Source organism: Zea mays, chromosome 4, assembly GCF_902167145.1.
Source record: "Zea mays cultivar B73 chromosome 4, Zm-B73-REFERENCE-NAM-5.0, whole genome shotgun sequence".
NCBI classification, from domain to species: Eukaryota; Viridiplantae; Streptophyta; class Magnoliopsida; order Poales; family Poaceae; genus Zea; species Zea mays.
In genome coordinates, this window is record NC_050099.1 from 16,339,353 (window position 1) to 16,359,764 (window position 20,412).

At 46.1% G+C, this 20,412-nt stretch overlaps 3 protein-coding genes across 3 annotated transcripts; 1 reads left to right on the forward strand and 2 right to left on the reverse strand.

Moving 5' to 3' along the window:
- The first annotated feature begins 2,415 nt into the window (after window positions 1–2,415).
- LOC100382321 (Cysteine/Histidine-rich C1 domain family protein) lies at window positions 2,416–3,320 on the forward strand. The gene has a single exon (NM_001175070.1). It carries the CDS (start codon window positions 2,432–2,434, stop codon window positions 3,167–3,169), a length of 738 nt encoding a protein of 245 aa, NP_001168541.1. The 5' UTR covers window positions 2,416–2,431; the 3' UTR covers window positions 3,170–3,320.
- Window positions 3,321–10,405: 7,085 nt separating this feature from the next.
- Window positions 10,406–11,731, reverse strand: LOC103655130 (thylakoid ADP,ATP carrier protein, chloroplastic). Its single transcript, XM_008681933.3, has 7 exons — window positions 11,705–11,731; window positions 11,505–11,564; window positions 11,367–11,423; window positions 11,162–11,245; window positions 10,909–10,977; window positions 10,723–10,835; window positions 10,406–10,615 (listed from the first exon to the last, which is right to left on the reverse strand). The coding sequence occupies exons 1-7, from the start codon at window positions 11,729–11,731 to the stop codon at window positions 10,423–10,425; spliced, it is 603 nt and encodes a 200-aa protein (XP_008680155.1). The 3' UTR covers window positions 10,406–10,422.
- Window positions 11,732–12,182: 451 nt separating this feature from the next.
- LOC103655131 (cyclin-B1-3) lies at window positions 12,183–12,943 on the reverse strand. The gene is made up of 3 exons (XM_008681934.2): window positions 12,700–12,943; window positions 12,459–12,617; window positions 12,183–12,377 (listed from the first exon to the last, which is right to left on the reverse strand). Exons 1-3 carry the CDS (start codon window positions 12,922–12,924, stop codon window positions 12,183–12,185), a joined length of 579 nt encoding a protein of 192 aa, XP_008680156.1. The 5' UTR covers window positions 12,925–12,943.
- Window positions 12,944–20,412: the final 7,469 nt, after the last annotated feature.

The following is a 20,412-nucleotide window of genomic DNA, read 5'->3' on the forward strand; positions in this document are numbered from 1 at the left end:
ACTGTCGGGGACCATAATTAGGGGTACCCTCAAGACTCCTAATTCTCAGCTGGTAACCCCCATCAGCACAAAGCTGCAAAGGCCTGATGGGTGCGACTAAGTCAAGGATCGGTCCATTCGAGGGACTCGATCACGCCTCGCCCGAGCCCAGCCTCGGGCAAGGGTAGCCGACCCCGGAGGATCTACGTCTCGCCCGAGGCCCCCTCCAGCAACGGACATACTTTCGGCTCGCCCGAGGCCCAGCCTTCACCAAGAAGCAACCTTGGCCAAATCGCCACGCCAACCGACCAAATTGTAGGGGCATTTAATGCAAAGGTGGCCTAACATCTTTATCCTGACGCACGCCCTCCAGTCGACAGAGCCGAAGTGACCGTAGTCACTTCGCCGCTCCACTGACCGGTCTGACAAGAGGACAGCGCCGTCTGCGCCGCTCCGACTGTTGTGCCACTCGACAGAGTGAGGCTGACAGCAGCCAAGTCCGGCCCTAGGCGCCATGGGAAACTCCGCTTCACCCGACCCCAGGGCTCGGACTCGGGCTCAGCCCCGGAAGACGACGAACTCCGCTTCGCCCGACCCCAGGGCTCGGACTCGGGCTCAGCCCCGGAAGACGACGAACTCAGCTCCGCCCGACCCCAGGGCTCGGACTCGGGCTCAGCCTCGGAAGACGACGAACTCCGCTTCGCCCGACCCCAGGGCTCGGACTCGGGCTCAGCCCCGGAAGACGACGAACTCCACTCCGCCCGACCCCAGGGCTCGGACTCGGGCTCAGCCCTAGAAGACGACGGACTCCGCTTCGCCCGACCCCAGGGCTCGGACTCGGGCTCAGCCCCGGAAGACGACGAACTCCGCTTCGCCCGACCCCAGGGCTCGGACTCAGCCCTGGCCTCAGCCGACGGTCTCCGCCTCGCCTGACCCAGGGGCTCGGACTCGACCTCGGCCTCGGAAGACAGACTCAACCTCGACCTCGGAGGAGCCTCCACATCGCCCAACCCAGGGCACGGACCGACCACGTCAACAGGAGGCGCCATCATTACCCTACCCCAAGCTGACTCAGGCTACGAGGAACAAGACCGGCGTCCCATCTGGCTCGCTCCGCCAGACAAGTAATGATGGCGCCCCGCACGCTCTATGACGATGGCGGCTCTCAGCCCCCTTACGGAAGCAAGAGGACGTCAGCAAGGACTCGACAGCCCCGACAGCTGTCCTTCCGCCAGGCTCCAGCGCTCCTCCGACGGCCACGACACCACACGAACCGGGTGCCAAGACCTCTCCGGCTGCCACAATGGCATGTACTTAGGGCACTAGCTCTCCTCCGCTAGACACGTTAGCACACTGCTACACCCCCATTGTACATCTGGATCCTCTCCTTGCGCCTATAAAAGGAAGGACCAGGGCCCTCTTACAGAAGGTTGGCCGCGCGGGGAAGGACGGGACGGCGCTCGCGTGAGGCCGCTCGCTCCCTCCCGCGTGGACGCTTGTAATCCCCTACTGCAAGCGCACCCGACCTAGGCGCGGGACAAACACGAAGGCCGCGGGATTTCCACCTCTCACGCTCGTCTCCCTCCGGCTGCCTTCCCCCCTTCACGCTCCGTCTCGCGCCGACCCATCTGGGCTGGGGCACGCGGCGACAATTTACTCGTCGGTCCAGGGACCCCCGGATTTCGAAACGCCGACACTAGGTATCCTTCAAGAGCTTCCACGAGATTAGAGGATAAACACGCAAGGAGATATGAGTTTAATCGACTGATCTAATTTTATCGCGGACCGTCCGCATTTATAGCCGGATTGTCCGGGCCTCAATGCAAGACCGTCTGGTGCCCAGTGTTATAAATGATGCTCATACCAAAAAAAAAAATCACACACTATATGATTGGTTGCTAGCACCTGCGGCGGGTGGCTTGCGCGAGCCTGGGCAGCCAGAAACGCCGCTAGCTCACTTCTCTGCGCATGCTGGCAGGTGGGTGAAAAAATATCTACACTGTCTCCACGCATGCAGGATGGAACCATATCATGAGAAAACCAATCACTAACTGAAGCCTGATCAACGGCTCTAGTCGGCCTGGACAAGGATGGTCTGGCAACCAATCACAAGGACAAAAACCTTCTCTGTCCTGCATCCTGAACCGCGTGAAAATAGCCCCGTTATTTAAGGGGTGTTTGGTTTCTAGGGACTAATGTTTAGTTTCTTCATTTTATTCCTTTTTTATCTATAAATTGCTAAATATAGAAACTAAACTAAAGTTTTAGTTTCTATATTTAGCAATTTTGGAACTAAAATGGAATAAAATATAGGAACTAAACATTAGTCCCTAGAAACCAAACACCCACTTAGAAATCCACAACTCCAGACTGGGAACAGCACATAAATACCATCATTGTGCGGGAGGCGTTGATCAAACAAAACCAAGCGGTCGAGCTAGATAAGACAACCATGAAGATGCACGAGGTCGAGGAGCCTCCAGCGGAGATCACCCGCGACGCCCACCCGGCGCACGCGCTGAGGCTGGTGGCCACCGACGACGGCGCGCCGTTCCGGTGCGACGGGTGCAAGGAGCCCGGCAGCGGCCAGGGGCGGCGGTACAGGTGCGGCCACGGCTGCGACTTCGACCTGCACGTGGCCTGCGCGCTGGCGGGGCCGACTCTGAGGCACCCCCTCTTCGGCGAGGGCCTCGAGTTCCAGCTCCTCCCGGAGGCGCCGCCGCCCGTCGACAAGACGTTCTGCGACGCCTGCGGCCTGCGGGCGCCCGGCCTCGTCTACCACTGCTTCGACAGGGACCTGGACCTCCACCCGACCTGCGCCGCGCTGAAGCCGGAGAGCGCCTTCCCGGGCGGCCACCTGGCCCAGCTCGGCTGGGAGGCCGCCGAGCACCGCTGCGTCGCCTGCGACGCCGCCGCCGCCGCCGCCGGCAAGAGGTTCTGGGCGTACCGCTGGGCCTACGGCGGCACGCACGGGTACCTGCACGTGGCGTGCATGAAGAAGATCGCCTTTCAGAGCTGGGAACAGGCCTACCAGGCCAGCGTCGTCGGCGGCGGCCTCGTGGAGGCGAGCGTGCCGACGATGACAGCCGTGCTGCACAGGAAGCGCACCGACGAAATTACGGGCGGCGTTAAGATTATCGACACCGGCATACGCGGGCAGTACCTTTCCAGTTCAACTTGGGGTACTTAAATAATTGGTACTATCGCTCTAGTTTATTACACCCAAAATACTGCTGGCACATAAGAGGGCTAGCTGCCTAGCTATAGTGCCGGCCTGTGAATCAAGCCAACGACTTTGTGTACCGTTGCCACCTCAGCTGTGTTTAATAATTGGGTTTTTTAAGCTGGTGCCATCAGATTAAGCCTTTTTTTTACCCGGTGTTCATAACTGTTTGGAGCTATATATCGTTACTAGGTAGGTGCCCGTGCGATGCCACGGTATACAAAATATCCAGCAAAATGTTATTGCACAACAATTACATAAAAAATACCACATATATTATCGATCTCAATATCTCATAAATTCTTTGGCAACAATCAATACATAACTAAATTGATACAGATCAAATTATATTACAATACGACAATAATGTCATCTTAAAAAATGCAGAGTTCAAAAAGGGTTCCATTCAGGTGCTACAAGTCCATAAAGAAATAAGAAATCATTGATGTAGTACTTGAAAGGCACACTGCTTCACCAGCTCTCTGTAGAATGTCCATGTACAACCTCACACATCAGAAAAGAGAAGCAATAATTTTCTCTCCTTCATATAAGCAATGACTCATGACTACTGCAGAAGTACCTGTTGGAGAAATATTTACTCCTAAAAGTTGGCTTAGCTCAAGGGCCTTTCATGCTCTGGAACACCTACCTAAAAAGTTGGCAAACCTTTATAACCTCAATAAGAACTTCGGCAACACAATTAGAAGGGCCACACTACATAGTGCCTTTATCCAACCCTTAACTGTGATTACTGATAGCCATGTAAAAGGTGTAACAAAAATTATAATAGGATGGACTGTTCACAGTTAATATAACAGTTATCTACAACGTTAAAAAGTTGATAATAAACCTTTCCAGAATAAGATTGTCTCATAGATATTAATTTTCAGAAAACCTGTTAAGTTGAATGCAGATAATGCAACATAAGTCGGAATAATCAAATACACGAGTCTAATGAATGTCACATAATTTGGCAATCTAGTTAAGGACAATGTCTATCAAAGAACAAGTTTTGTCGAATACATTCTTGATATATAGCAGGAACTTTTTAAAAATATCCCAAAACATGGAGCTAGTATGCGACAATTATAGCAAAACAACGTGTGCAGATGGCACAGTGAACTACTCATCGTTCGTTAAAAACAGAAACAAAATCTTCAGGGTACCTGAAAAGGAATAATAACTGTGATGCATAATCTTTAGATGGCACAGTGATCCCAGCAGCGAGCCACAACAATAATCAACTCCTGAGGCAAAAGCATCAGCCAGTTAGTCACCTCCTCACAAAACACGGTGAGAATAACAAGAATTTTGTTACACCAAAAACATGAAGTAAGACTACAATGAAGGTGATATATAACATGTAAAAAAGACCAAAGGAGCGCTCGTCCATGAACTCCAATCCACCCATCGTTTACACTTCCAATGCAAATCATATCCCTACACCCAGACACATATCATGACTTACTGTTATTACCCTATGTGTTCAATTGTTTTACACACCAAAACAGTCACAAATATAATTTAACAAACTCTGTTTATTCCTAATGCAATCACACGCTCCTATCCGTTTGTGTGAAAAAAGTATGTGTTCATTATTTTCCAATGACTTGTACCGTACATATATTATATTTGATACCCATAAAAAAATAAATTTAATATCAGAGTGAGAATATGGTCCACATATCAGATATTAAATCGAAAAGAACAAATATTAGTATACTACACCTTATCTTACCCAAAAGGATGAGAAAGATATGAACCTGCATAGAGATACCTTTGCACTGCCATGCTTGAGGCAACTGATTCCTAGCTTTAATCCTTCCCTTGTCTGTATGATCCGAATGATAAGTGGCTCTTTCAAACTTTTCTTCTTAGCTTTTGTGTTCTTTGGTAGCTCCGAAGCATTTGATGGTTCATTTCCATATATAATTAATGCTCCTTGAGTAAGAAGGGGGATAAGTTGACAAATAACGTCTAAGGCTGAGGTCTACCAAAACAGACATGGGTTACAATGTGATAAATTGATACTTGGTTCATAGAAGAGGGCAGGGAAAATAAAATTGCACACCACAGGATACAATGTGATTACCTTATCTGCAATGGGGAGCTCCCCAAGTTCAGAGATAAAGGTCAATTTGGAAAACCTATAGCAAAGGCTGAATGCAAGGGTTATGATTTTGATCTAGGTACTAATCCTACATGATTTGTAGTTGTGTTCATGTCTGTAGCATTCATTTGATGCCCACAATTAGTTTTTGTATATATTGTTTATGCCTTTCACTGGTAGGAAAATGGTGGGACAATTATGGGACACAAGTTCCAATTTTGCAAAGAATGGTTGTAAGAATTCTCTCTTCAATGCCTATATATTCCGGTTGTGAAAGAACTTGGAGCTATTTTGTATGGTTAAGATTCTAGCTCCAAGTTATATTATTAATATACACCACTTGTTATTTCAGGTTTGTCATTTGTGAAGTATCAACAAGCTTAGATTTGCATTTGTATTTTTATAGAATCATACAAAGAAAAGAAACAAGCTAACAAGTGTTTGTGCAATACAATAACAGGATGAATGGGAAAAAATAAAAAGCCAAAAAGAACCAAAAGATTTGGCATGTAGGGTTGAGGAATATGAGAAACTTCATAAGAGTTCAAGGCTGTCCCAAAATGAGAGATGTTAGTGAAGATGAATTTCAGCCTGAACAAGAGCCAACCAATGAGGAAAACATTTACTTTGAGTCTGACCAGGAGAATGCTGCCCCAATTTAACCAATGAGGAAAACATTGACTTTGAGTATACCGGCCCCATTACTGCACATGCATGGTTGCTTATTTTATTTGCTTTCGCTTATGACTTAGAACTAATTTATCTTTGTGCCTCTACTGCCAGCCAGTTTGTAACTTTTGTGTGTGGGTAGTCCCATGAGTAGTCGGCCTGACTTGTGGCTGTTTTGTAATCACAGTGACATTAATTCCCCCTATAATTCTAACAAAGTGAAAAACTGCAAAAGATATGCTTAGCTCTAGCTTATTACCACTGTTCATAAGATGTTCGAAAAGAATAAAGAGCAAATAAAACTTCTAAAAATACATGACAAGGATTCTAGGATGTATATTGTACCAACCAGCAGGAACTTTGCACGGTCAGATCCTGGAATAGCTAAAGTTCAGTGGAGTACAGTTCTAGTAACAATTGTTTTACTGACGTTGTGTTGCCCGCTGAAATGCGTAATCAACGACTACAAGAAATAACATATATTGGTGAGACCACGAACTATTCCTGTTGTAACTTATAGGAAGCTACGCATCCAAGTCACGTGCAAACATTTAGTTTGGCAGTTCTATACACACATGAGAAGAGAAAATGGCGAGTTTGAAGCCATTCAATGCAATAATATAATTGAACAAACCTCCGGCTCCTATTGTGTGGTGAAGAAGTTTGGCAACACAACCATGGAGACAAGAGATGAACCTGACAAACTGTTTTATAGTGGTTGTTTTCTTATTTATTTCAGGGGTCCAATGATACAGAACTGTTGGGGACTTGTTCTCAAACGCTATGGGTTAAGAACAAGGCAACACAGAAAATGTTAATCGATAAAGTCCTTCGTCCTTCGAAGCATTATTTCCCTTAGGATATAATGATTTTCGGAGGAAAGTTATGAAGGACGTACCTTCATAGACACATCATACAATGATGAAGAATGAAACACAAGAAATATGAAAGACAACATGGATAATTATACATTATTATCAACTAGTTATTATTGCGAAAAACAGTAATAACATCGAATTACAAATGTACCTTTCAGCTTGAAAGGAGATGAAAGTACAAGTGTGACGCAAAAGCAAATGTCAAATCAGCGTGAACAGTACGGGGGTACTGTTCACCTATTTATAGACACGGGACACAGCCCATACAAAATTACATTCATGCCCTTTACATTTGGATAATATCTATAGTGTTCTGATGAATAATATCCAGGCTTCATGAAGATATTTTCTGAAGCTACACTTCCGAAGATCAATAGTGTATCTCCTTGTGACATCATGATTTTTCCGTTTTTTTCAAAACATTCTTCTGAAGATCGATATTGTGTCCGCTTCTTGTGCCATATGCAACATGATGTATGATGCTTATGCTATGCGAAATGATGCGATGATGTTATGTTGTGTAAGATGGTGTTTATTCCGAAGATACACACATCCCTGCGATAAAACACATAATCTTTTATAAGCCTCCCTTAGGAGCTTCTTCGCCTTTTACTTCAGCGGAATCAGCGTTTATTTTTCGCTGTAAGCCTCCCTTAGGAGCTTCTTCGCCTTTTACTTTCAGCGGTATTCGCGTTGACTTTTCGCGCTTCGCCTTTTACTTAGGCGGTATCAGCGTTGACTTTTCGCTGTAAGCTCTGCATTCCCTTTGGAACGACTTTGGAGCAAAAAACTTACACTGCGCTCCCTTTGGAACGGCTTTTTGTGACTTCGGCAAACTTACTCTGCGTTCCATAGAACGACTTTTTGTTGCTTCGAAGGATTGTTTGGTAATTCGAAGGTCCTCCTTGTTATCGCAAATCTTTATGCTTCAACGGCTTAAGCCCGTGAAGAAAATATATTTTCCTTGTGGCAAAGAACGAAACTATTACATGAAATTTGAAAAATGTCCTTTATTACACGGAAAATAAAACTGAATGAAAAAGACTGCTATCAAGGTAGGATATTTGTCAATAGATGTGCTTCGACTCTGGCACAGTGCTGTTGACTGTGCGAGCTTCGGACTGTTCTCTGAAGACCCTTTGGTGTGGGCCATATTGGCTCCCTTCTGGCTGTTGGCCCTGTTGCAGCGGTGGTGGAGGCGGAGGCAGCTGCCAAGAAGCTTGAGGTTGACTCGCCGAAGCAACAGAAACTGCAGGGTGGTTGCCTACATATTCTGGGATGTAAGGCGAATGATACGAAGCAGTGTGCATGACCTGCTTCGGCTGAGCCTGTTGTGCTGCAGCTTCGGCTATTTCCTTTTGCTTCTGGATGGTAACATGGCACATCCTGGTGGTATGGCCTTTGTTCTCACCACAGAATAAGCAAAAAATTCTTCTTGGTTGATCTCCAAATCTTCCACCGAAGCCCCTGGCGCCTCTGCCTCTTGGAGCTGGTGGTCGGAAGGAGCCTTGCTGTTGCCCCGAAGCCTGTGAGGAGCACTGTGGCCTTTGCTGCTGGCTTCCCCTATCATCATTTTGAGTAGAGTTATGGATTGACCTAACGTGCCTCGGATAGAATCTTCCTCCGAAGCCCCTGGTCATTTCAGAAAACCTGAAAGCCTCCTCCCTTCTTTGGCGAAAATCATTATCGGCCCGAATGTACTCGTCCATCTTCTGGAGCAGCTTCTCCAAAGTTTGAGGAGGCTTCCTAGCGAAGTACTGAGCTGAAGGTCCTGGCCAAAGCCCCTTGATCATGGCCTCAATAACAATTTTGTTGGGCACTGTTGGCGCCTGTGCCCTCAAACGCAAGAATCTCCGGACGTACGCCTGAAGGTACTCTTCGTGATCCTGGGTGCACTGGAATAGAGCTTGAGCAGTGACCGGCTTCGTCTGAAACCCTTGGAAGCTGGTTAACAACAAGTCCTTCAGCTTTTGCCATGAAGTAATCGTTCCTGGTCGAAGGGAGGAGTACCAGGTTTGAGCAACACTCCTGACAGCCATAACAAAAGATTTGGCCATGACTACAGCATTGCCACCATACGAAGATACTGTTGCTTCGTAGCTCATCAAAAACTGCTTCGGGTCTGAGTGGCCATCAAATATGGGAAGCTGAGGCGGCTTGTAGGACGGAGGCCAAGGTGTAGCCTGCAGCTCAGCGGACAGAGGAGAAGCATCATCGAAAACAAAATTCCCATGATGGAAATTGTCATACCAGTCATCTTCATTGAGGAAACCCTCCTGATGAAGGTCTTGGTGCTGAGGCCTTCGGTGTTGCTCATCCTGAGTAAGATGACGAACTTCTTCAAAGGCTTCGTCTATCTGCCTTTGCAGTTCAGCTAGCCTGGCCATCTTTTCCTTCTTCCTCTGCACCTATTGATGAAGCATCTCCATGTCTCTGATTTCTTGGTCTATCTCATCCTCTGGCGGTGTCGGGCTAACAGCCTTCCTTTTTTGGCTTCGGGCCTCCCGAAGAGAGACAGACTCCTGATTGTGGTCCAGCGGTTGGAGAGCTGCAGTGCCAGTTGCTGAAGCTTTCTTCGGCGCCATAGCGAAGGTTTATGATCGCCGAAGGCGTTCAAAAACTCAAAGAGTGGAAGTGAGTTCACCGGAGGTGGGCGCCAATGTTGGGGACTTGTTCTCAAACGCTATGGGTTAAGAACAAGGCAACACAGAAAATGTTAATCGATAAAGTCCTTCGTCCTTCGAAGCATTATTTCCCTTAGGATATAATGATTTTCGGAGGAAAGTTATGAAGGACGTACCTTCATAGACACAACATACAATGATGAAGAATGAAACACAAGAAATATGAAAGACAACATGGATAATTATACATTATTATCAACTAGTTATTATTGCGAAAAAACAGTAATAACATCGAATTACAAATGTACCTTTCAGCTTGAAAGGAGATGAAAGTACAAGTGTGACGCAAAAGCAAATGTCAAATCAGCGTGAACAGTACGGGGGTACTGTTCACCTATTTATATACACGGGACACAGCCCATACAAAATTACATTCATGTCCTTTACATTTGGTAATAATTCTATAGTATTCCACCGAGGTCTGAATAGCCTTTTCATCTTTAAGTCGGTTTCATTTTCTGCTAGCACGCCGAAGCTTTCCCGCTCACATCTTCGGCGCTGTATCAACCTTCGTATTGGGCTTTTCCTACTGTAATTCCAACTCGGGTCCGAAGGTACCTGTTCACACATTATGCTCCAGAAGTACTGTTAAATCCTGTTTTTGAGGACCTTCGTAAGCCGAAGGCCCCCAACAAGAACTAAGCTGAGAAATATTGTGCTTCTGTTTTAGAGAGTTCGTGAACAGAGGTCGTGGACTACCTGAGAAAATGAGGACAACAAATACCCAATTTCCATAATAAGATTTAATGTACTTGACACTGCATATATTCGTTTGAGCTGGTATTGTAGATGTTGAATTTGGCATATAAGACATTGAAGTGCAAATAACATAGGTCAGATTTATCAAGATCAAGTGTATGTTATGTATTAGCCATTAGCTCATGCAATGCTAGCATAACTACCTGGAATAGCATCAAAAACAGTATTGTATGGTGTGCCTTTCATCTGCATCTGTCTCCTAACAGTGTCCAGCGGATAACACATCAAAGTTGCAAATGTTGCTGAAAGAAGAGCGGTTGCTAGAGATGTTTCTGGTCTATTCTTGTACTTCTCTGGTACAGATTTCTTCATCCTTGTACACCAAAAGAGAATGCAATATAAAAAATGTGAGGTAAATATTTAGATTTGTGTAAAGCTTTCACGTGTCATAGTATTCATATGCAGTAGAAGGAATCTCACAGGTCAAAAACACAGAAGTTCACAGCAATGTAAGGTGCAATTGCTACAAGAGATGGACCCAAGCCTCCATAGAAGGAGGCCAGCCCTTCTTCTCTCAGCATGTTAAGAGCAACCTACAAAATCATCAGGCTATGCCAGTTTCCAGAAAAAAAAAGTACATAAATTTGCACTTACAAGACTGGTTACCTGAGATAAAGTGATGTGTCCAGATTGAACTGCTAGCCTGAGCCGGAGAACATCCAGTGGGTAAGTTACCTATAAGCAAGTACAAGTAGAAAGTTCTGAATGTGCTAAAAATGGTGTTCTGTGGATTTCGATAAAAAATATGTATCATGAAAAAATAGACCAAAGAAGAAACCAACTATATTCAAATTCCATATCTAACAAAAACAAAAATACAGGGACATTTGCTAGTGAGTAAGCAAATAAAATAAATTACAAGTGTAGATGTCATGCCCGCGCAAGCACCAGCGGCAAGTCTCCCAAATACAGAAAGCTCTCCATCCTTTCTCCGGAAAATTTTCTGAATTAAAAGCAGTAACATTGTGACTTACTGACTTGTGAGAGAGAGAAATGAAGAACTCACTATCACAAAGAATGTAAAAATAAATTGATGACTAAGTGTAACCGTGAGTAACTATGACCTTGTAAACTTCATACGAGAAGAGTTGCACTGCACTATAAGGAATTATGCGAATGACCTGGACAAGTTAATGGGAGATGGATAGGAATCAGCACAGCACAGCAAGATAAACCAATGGATGATAGGGAACATCAAGCACCTGTGGAAGGTTTCCTTTCCAGTAACCCTTAAGCCATCCTTCTTTCCAATGTCCCATAGCCTGCATAATTGCAGAAATATTATATTACAATATATTATCTAAAGTCGTAACCATTTAACTCCAGATAGCACCTATCATATGTTTTTTTAAAGAAAGCATTATAATTCACAATTCAAGCCCATCTAAACGATTAGGATTACTGATTCAGTAGGATGGTTAGTACCCATGTTAGAATTGCACAATAACTACCTGAACATATTTGTGGATCCCTATTTTCAATAGGCATGTCAGAAAGCAACATGACATAGACTCGGAAAAGAGACCGCATCCAAGGACATATGAAACAGGTTCGCCCATTAATTCATTAGTGATTTGTATATTAAGCTTTCTTATCTTTGCTGATATTATATTAAGCATAGGATTTCTTTCAATAATGCATTCATTTGTTAATTGACCAGTATAAATCGTATCCCTAACATCGATGCAAGAAAGTTATCAGGAACCTCGTAACCTGTTAAAGTCTTAAAGGAATTCCCTCTATAAACTCTGGTGTATTTCAGAATATTTCTCTGGTGTACTTCAGAATATTCCACCGATGTGAATTTTAGGACGGGAGATGAGACATTTCATCAGTCAATGATTCGCGCTAGAACTGGATTTCGAAGGCAAGAGAGATAGTCATCGAAGGACGTACAGTAACTGTGGCTCAACTATGCCAGTGTGATGTTCCAGAATATCAGTCCACGGTGGATTCATCCCAAGTGTAGACCTGGCAGCATAGACGGCAGCGGCTGCGGTCACCGATGGAGGGTAAACCAGCATCGCGTAATGGACCAATGCCAGCTCGGAGTAGAAGAATGCCATGTTCTCAAGCTGCGCCAAAAGCACCGAAGAAAATTTCAATATCTAAATGTGTGGTGTGGTGCTAAAACAACATTACTTGGACAACTATACCTCTGTGTCACACATTGCGGCTTTCAGGTACCTAACAATGAACATGTACATTATTGGAACCGTCAGGTTCCAATGGAGCCTGTCCAGGATGGCCTTTTCCTTGGTCAGAACCTGGTCTCTGGTAAATGCGTTGTCACAGAGGCACATCAAGTCCTTAACCTGTAAAATATCGCTGCTTGTTGTGTAAGCTAATCGTAGAATGGACTATAGCATGTTTTAGAAACAAAATCAGCCAGCCTACCAGTGGAGCCCATATCTCTTCGTACTTACTTGCTATCAGCATGGCACTTATGCCGACGAGCTGCAGCTCCTTTCTTGGTACACTCTCCATAGATAAGTACTGGTCGATGATGTAGACGGTCAAGTAAAGTGTCTCTGGCATTAGAGTAAGCCTGTACTGTACCTCGATAATCCAGTCGATAAGGATAGCTCTCATTCTCTCACTGATTTCAGCCTGTGAGCTCATGTAGCTGCTGAGAGGAAGGCAGGTGTCCTACACAAGCAAAACATGCCACAGATCAACAATCATCAGAAATGGTCACTTCGACAATCCACTAAATCAGCAATTGCAGCATGATAAAAATTACCGCTTGGAATTTTTACCTCAGTGCTCTTGTAGAATCTGTAAATGTCCTCAACATATTCAACGATCTTGAGCACCATGGTCTTGTGGTCCTTGAGAAGGATGTGCAACTTGAGCTCCCGGTGCAGCACCTTGGGGTCGTGGACGAAGGCCACGCTGTTGCAAAGCTGGTACGTCAGGATCTGCGGACACAAACGTGGATTAGACATTCGCACAAACACCTGGCGTGCAGGGCGTTGGGATGGAGGAGGAAGGGCAGGAAACCGCGTTGACCTTCATTGTGGCCGTGTGGATCTTCTCGTGGTTGCTTCGTTGCCCTCCGATGAACTTCTGGCGGCGCTCTGGTGTGTACTTCCTAGCAGTGGATGAGGCGGAGCTGGAGAGCGTGAGGCGGAGGTTACCTGGGCTTGGAGGTTGAGGGGGCGAGCGGGCGAGCGGCGACTGGGTAGACCCAGGTCTCGCACGATCTGGGGGAAGACGGCGGGGCAGACCAGGTAGCGATGGTGAGGCGGTCGGCTTCCGTGCTGCCGAGCCCGAGCCAGGAGGCCAAGGCCGAGGCCGGCTTGACCGTCTTCTTCTCCGGCTCCTCCGCGGGGGACGACGGGCGGGCGTAGGGCGCGCGCTCGACGAGGCGGTCCTTGCGCTTGGGGTGGTAGGGGGCCGTCGCCTGGCCGATAGGGAGCCCGATGGCCCACCGGGAGAAGGCGGCGTGGGTGCGTCGTGCCTTAGTGAGAGGGTCGGCGGTGGATAGCACGAGCGCCCCCATCTCCAGTAGCGACGAGGCCACGTCGTCGTCAGCCGCTGGCTCATCAACATCAGAGGCGCAAGGACTGTTTGGGCCCCACGTGCGGAGGTCGCTGGGAGGCGCCAGGCGTTGAGGTCTGGCCATGGAAGCGACGAGATGGGGGCGAAGAACTTGGGGAAGAAGAAAAGGAAGGAGACGGGGGCGAGAACGAAACCGAGGAGGAGCTAGAGGCACCTAGAGCGGGGGCTCTGCGGCCAACCAAACCGCCACAATGCGAGCGGCGGCGGTGTGGGGGAGGTGGACAGCGGTGTGGGAAGGCCGGAGCCGTTGCCGGCGCGAATGAAGCCTGCTGTCGACGAAGAGGGGACGAAGAGGGGAGCGGAGAGAGGAGCAGTTGCGATCGAGGGACGGAGGAGGCTTGAAGGGGAGGCGACGAGACGGACGGTGATGATTTGACGCATATAGATGGACGGTGCAGATTGGCTGAAGGCAGAACCATGGGAGGCAGCCTACCCCTTACAGCCTTAATAGGTAGTATAGAAGTGTGTATCTTCACAAGTGGCTTAATATTAATTAGGAATTCACCGAATTATAAATTTGGACATCCTAGTACACACCAGAATTGTAAAGATAACATATCGGCTCAACAAACGTCGGGATAAAAAACCGATACAACAAGGCATTATTGTTGTTGTCGGGCTTCTAAAATCGGTACTATGTCCGCACCGTTCCATCCTAAATCATCGCGTGTATTGACTTTGGCTGAGCGTCTGTTTGGTTGCCTGTACGCGAGGAACGGTGGCTGCATGAGTGAATGCAAAATACGTCATTCTAAGGAGGTGTTTCAATGCACTAGAGCTAATAGTTGTTAGCTAAAAGTATACTAGTAGAATTAGCTAGCTAACAAATAGTTAGCTAACTAGTAGCTAATTTACTAAAAAGAATTAATAGCTGAACTATTAGCTAGGGTGTTTGGATGTCTCTAGCTAATTTTAGCCACTAACTATTATCTCTAGTGCATTCAAACATCCCCTAAGACCATTTACCTGTATCTGTACATACGCTAGAAATGGCCGTACCTGTCCAGCCAGACTCGCGTGGGACTGGATGTGCGAGCGCAGTAAACCAATCAGGCGCTGTAAGAACCGGCAAGGCTGGTTCAAGGGGATGGGTAGGCCAAGTTTGTTAGCTACCCTCTAAATGGGACCGAGTTTCTTCTTGTTAATTTTATGTTCAATACAAGTTATTGGAAAATTCCGGTATCCGAGTGCTAGAGTTGACAAAAAATATTTAGTGAAGTGCTTTCAAGTTTGTTCTACATAATGATGGGTTGTATCGAAGAACTACCAAAGACTTATTGCTCAAGTGTTTGGATGATGGCCAAGCTACACTGACCATGGGAGAAGTCCATGAAGGTATTTGTGGTTCCAAAGGTAACATGGTTACTAAGAAGCGATGGTTTCTATTAGCTTACTAAGACTTATTGGATGATCACCCAATAAGCTAGATCTATATTATAATTCATCGCACTCGTCAAGCACCTCGTCAAGCATAGTAGCGTACTTGGTCTATATGAAAGGGAAATGTGCCCTTGGGCCATTTCTAAGTATTTAGGTGATTTAGTGTTCAACACAAGTGCCTAATTGTAAAAAGGTGGACAAAGTACAAATCAAGGATAAAGGTATGTTTCTCAGACTTAGTACATTGTTTTAGAGACTAATGTATTGTGTCTAAGTGCTGGAAACAGGAAAAGACCAACTGGAAATGCCTTGGCTCGAGCAGCCAAGACTTTGCTGAGTCTGGGAGCACCGGACTATCCGGTGGTGCACCGGACAGTGTCCGGTGCGCCAGGCTGGCTCGAGCGAAGTAGCTGCTCTCGGGAATTCACCGGCGACGTACGGCTATAATTCACCGGACTGTCCGGTGAGCCAACGGTCGGCAGGGCCAACGGTCGGCCGCGCGATCTGCGCGGGACACGTGGCCGAGCCAACGGCTAGAAGGAGGCACCGGACTGTCCAGTGTGCACCGGACATGTCCGGTGCGCCAACGGCTCTCAGCCTACCAACGGTCGACTGCGCCATTTATGGAAAGGAATCGGGCACCGGACAGTGTCCGGTGTGCACCGGACTGTCCGGTGCACCAGTCGACAGAAGGCAAGATCAGCCTTCCTAGATTACTCTCAACGGCTCCTAGCTGCCTTGGGGCTATAAAAGGGACCCCTAGGCGCATGGAGGAGAAGATCAAGCATCTCCTAAGCATTCCTAAGCACCAAGACATCGATTTCGCGCCTTTGATTCTTTGCGATAGCAATTAGAGCTCTAGTTGAGTGGTAGACTCATTGAGTTGTGTTGTGAGCTCTCGTTGCGATCTGTGTGCGTGGTTTCACTGTGATTTCTTGTCTTGAGTGCGTTGCTAATCCCTCCCTTGCTCCGTGTTCTTTGTGAATTTCAAGTGTAAGGGCGAGAGGCTCCAAATTTGTGGAGATTCCTCGCAAACGGGATTGAGTAAAGCAAACAAAACACCATGGTATTCAAGTGGGTCTTTAGACCGCTTGAGAGGGGTTGATTGCAACCCTCGTCCGTTGGGACGCCACAACGTGGAGTGGGCAAGCGTTGGTCTTGGCCGAACCACGGGATAACCACCGTGCCATCTCTGTGATTGATCTTTGTTGGTTATTGTGTTTTGTTGAGGATTCCTCTTTAGCCACTTGGCAATTATTGTGCTAACAATTAACCAAGTTTTGTGGCTCAAGTTTTGAAGTGTTACAGGATCACCTATTCACCCCCCCCTCTAGGTGCTCTCAATTGGTATCAGAGCCGTTCTCTTCAAGAAAGGGACTAACCGCCCGAAGAGATGGATCCTAAGGGGAAGGGAATCGTGATCAACGACAAGGAAAAGGAGTCCTTTGTCAACGAGCCAAAGGATGACAAGCCTACCGACTCGGGCTCGGGCCACAGACGCAAAGATGGGAAGAAGAAGAAGACAAGACGCATCAAGGAGATCGTCTACTACGACGACAGTGATGAGTCCACTTCTTCCCAAAAGTAACACGACGACGACTACGAGAAAAAGAAAACGGTCAATTCGAACTTTTCTTTTGATTACTCTCGTATTCCTCAAAGTGCAAATGCTCATTTATTATCTATTCCACTTGGTAAACCTCCTCATTTTGATGGAGAGGACTATGGATTTTGGAGTCACAAAATGCGTAGTCACTTGTTCTCTCTCCATCCTAGTATATGGGAGATTGTAGAGAGTGGAATGCACTTTGATAGTACGGATAGTCCCATGTTCATTAATGAGCAAATACATAAGAATGCACAAGCTACTACTGTTCTTCTAGCTTCTTTGTGCAGGGATGAATATCACAAAGTGAGCGGCTTGGATAACGCCAAGCAAATATGGGACACCCTCAAGATTTCACATGAGGGGAACGACGTCACCTTGCTCACCAAAATGGAGTTGGTGGAGGGCGAGCTTGGACGGTTCGCGATGATAAGGGGCGAGGAGCCAACTCAAACATACAACCGGCTCAAGACCCTTATCAACAAAATAAGGAGCTACGGAAGCACGCGATGGACGGACCACGACGTCGTCCGACTGATGCTAAGGTCCTTTACCGTTCTTGATCCTCATTTGGTGAATAATATTCTGAGAATTCCAGGTACACCAAAATGTCGCCCGAAGAAGTCCTTGGAAAATTCGTGAGCGGGCGAATGATGATCAAGGAGGCGAGGTACGTGGACGACGCCTTGAATGGTCCGATCAACGAGCCGCAACCCCTTGCTCTCAAGGCAACAAGAAGCAAGGAGGCGCTACCTAGCAAGGTGGCACAAATTGAGGCGGCCGGACTTAATGATGAAGAGATGGCCCTCATCATCAAAAGATTCAAGACGGCGCTAAAGGGTCGCAAGGGGCAGCCAAGCAAGACCAAGACAAAGGGGAAGCGCTCATGCTTCAAATGTGGTAAGCTTGGTCATTTTATTGCTAACTGTCCCGACAATGATAGCGATCAGGACCAAGGGAACAAGAGGGAGAAGAAGAAGAACTATAAGAAGGCAAAGGGCGAGGCACATCTAGGAAAGGAGTGGGATTCGGATTGCTCCTCCTCCGACTCCGACAATGAAGGACTCGCCGCCACCGCCTTCAACAAGTCATCCCTCTTCCCCAACGAGCGTCACACATGCCTTATGGCAAGGGAGAAGAAGGTATGTACTCGAGACTCTACTTATGCTTCTTCAAATGAGGACGAATCTAGTGATGAGGATGAAATAGATTATTCATGTCTATTTAAAGGCCTAGATAGAACCAAGGTAGATAAAATTAATGAATTAATTGATGCCTTGAATGATAAGAATAGGCTTATAGAAAAACAAGAAGATTTGTTGTATGAAGAACATGACAAATTTGTAGAAGCACAAAAATCTCATGCTTTAGAAGTTAAAAGAAATGAAATGCTTTCCTGTGAATTATCTTCTTACCATGAGACAATTTCTAGCTTAAGGAGCATTAATGATGATTTGAATGCTAAGTTAGAAATAGCTAGGAAATCAACAACTTGTGTAGAAAATGTTGGTATTTGCAATAGATGTAAAGATTTTGATATTGATGCTTGTAGTGAACACATAGCTTCTATTGCAAAGTTAAATGATGAAATGGCTAGTCTTAATGCCCAACTTAAGGCTAGCAAAAGCGATTTTGATAAACTAAAATTTGCTAGGGATGCCTACACGATTGGTAGACACCCCTCAATTAAGGATGGGCTTGGCTTCAAGAGGGAAGCCAAGAACTTAACAAGCCATAAGGCTCCCATATCCGCCAAGGGGAAAGGGAAGGCCCTTATGGCAAGTAGTACTACAAAGAACCATGCTTTTATGTGCAATAATAGAAGACAGTCTCATAGGAGTTGTAATGCTTTTGATTCACATGCTTATGATTCTTATGCTATGTATGCTTCTAGTTCTTCCTATATGCATTGTAGAGATATGCCTAGGAAAAATATTCATCATGTGCCTAGAAAGAATTTTGTTCATGCTCCTAGGAAAGTTATGAATGGTCCCTCTACAATTTATCATGCTTTGAATGCTTCCTTTGCTATTTGTAGAAAGGATAGGAAGATAGTTGCTAGGAAATTAGGGGCAAAATGCAAGGGTGATAAAACTTGCATTTGGGTCCCTAAGGAAATTGTGACTAACCTTGTAGGACCCAACAAGAGTTGGGTACCTAAGACCCAAGCCTAAATTTGCCTTGCAGGTTTATGCATCCGGGGTTTCAAGCTGGATTATCGACAACGGATGCACAAACCATATGACGGGGGAGAAGAAGATGTTCACCTCCTACGTCAAGAATAAGGATTCCCAAGATTCAATCATATTCGGTGATGGGAACCAAGGCAAGGTGAAAGGTTTAGGCAAGATTGCAATATCTAATGAGCACTCTATCTCTAATGTATTTTTAGTTGAGAGTCTTGGATATAATTTACTATCTGTTACTCAATTATGTAATATGGGATATAACTGTTTATTTACAAATGTAGATGTGTCTGTCTTTAGAAGATGTGATGGTTCACTAGCTTTTAAGGGTGTACTAGACGGCAAACTTTACTTAGTTGATTTTGCAAAAGAAGAGGCCGGTCTAGATGCATGCTTAATAGCTAAGACTTGCATGGGTTGGTTGTGGCATCGCCGCTTAGCACATGTGGGGATGAAGAACCTCCACAAGCTTCTAAAGGGAGAACACGTGATAGGTCTAACCAATGTTCATTTCGAAAAAGATAGACCTTGTGCAGCTTGTCAAGCAGGTAAACAAGTGGGAGGAGCACATCACAGCAAGAATGTGATGAAGACCTCTGGAGCTGCTACATATGGACCTCTTCGGACCCGTCGCCTATCTGAGCATAGGAGGAAGTAAGTATGGTCTAGTTATTGTTGATGACTTTTCCCGCTTCACTTGGGTGTTCTTTTTGCAGGATAAGTCTGAAACCTAAGGGACCCTCAAGCGCTTCCTAAGGAGAGCTCAAAATGAGTTTGAGCTCAAGGTGAAGAAGATAAGGAGCGACAACGGGTCCGAATTCAAGAATCTTCAAGTGGAGGAGTTCCTTGAGGAGGAGGGGATCAAGCACGAGTTCTCCGCTCCCTACACACCTCAGCAAAATGGTGTGGTAGAGAGGAAGAACAGGACGCTCATAGATATGGCGAGGACTATGCTTGGAGAGTTCAAGACCCCCGAGTGCTTTTGGTCGGAAGCCGTGAACACGGCTTGCCACGCCATCAACAGGGTCTACCTTCACCGCCTCCTCAAGAAGACTTCGTATGAGCTTCTAACCGGTAACAAACCCAATGTATCTTACTTTCGTGTATTTGGGAGCAAATGGTACATTCTAGTGAAGAAGGGTAGAAATTCTAAGTTTGCTCCCAAAGCTGTAGAAGGGTTTTTGTTAGGTTATGACTCAAATACAAAGGCGTATAGGGTCTTCAACAAATCATCGGGTTTGGTTGAAGTCTCTAGCGACGTTGTATTTGATGAGACTAATGGCTCTCCAAGAGAGCAAGTTGTTGATCTTGATGATGTAGATGAAGAAGATGTTCCGACGGCCGCTATACGAACCATGGCAATTGGTGATGTAC

Bases quoted from the DNA above. Each gene is read 5' to 3' on its own strand.
- LOC103655130 (XM_008681933.3), bottom strand. From the start codon at position 11,731: ATGGGTACTAACCATCCTACTGAATCA. The intron at 10,836-10,908 runs GTAACCAGTCTT...ATGATTTTGTAG, and splicing joins GACACATCACTTTATCTCAG to GTTGCTCTTAACATGCTGAG. The intron at 10,616-10,722 runs GTGAGATTCCTT...TTGGTGTACAAG, and splicing joins AACTTCTGTGTTTTTGACCT to GATGAAGAAATCTGTACCAG.
- LOC100382321 (NM_001175070.1), top strand. From the start codon at position 2,432: ATGAAGATGCACGAGGTCGAGGAGCCTCCAGCGGAGATCACCCGCGAC.
- LOC103655131 (XM_008681934.2), bottom strand. From the start codon at position 12,924: ATGAGCTCACAGGCTGAAATCAGTGAGAGAATGAGAGCTATCCTTATC. The intron at 12,618-12,699 runs GTAGGCTGGCTG...GATATTTTACAG, and splicing joins AAGAGATATGGGCTCCACTG to GTTAAGGACTTGATGTGCCT. The intron at 12,378-12,458 runs GTATAGTTGTCC...CTTTTGGCGCAG, and splicing joins CCGCAATGTGTGACACAGAG to CTTGAGAACATGGCATTCTT.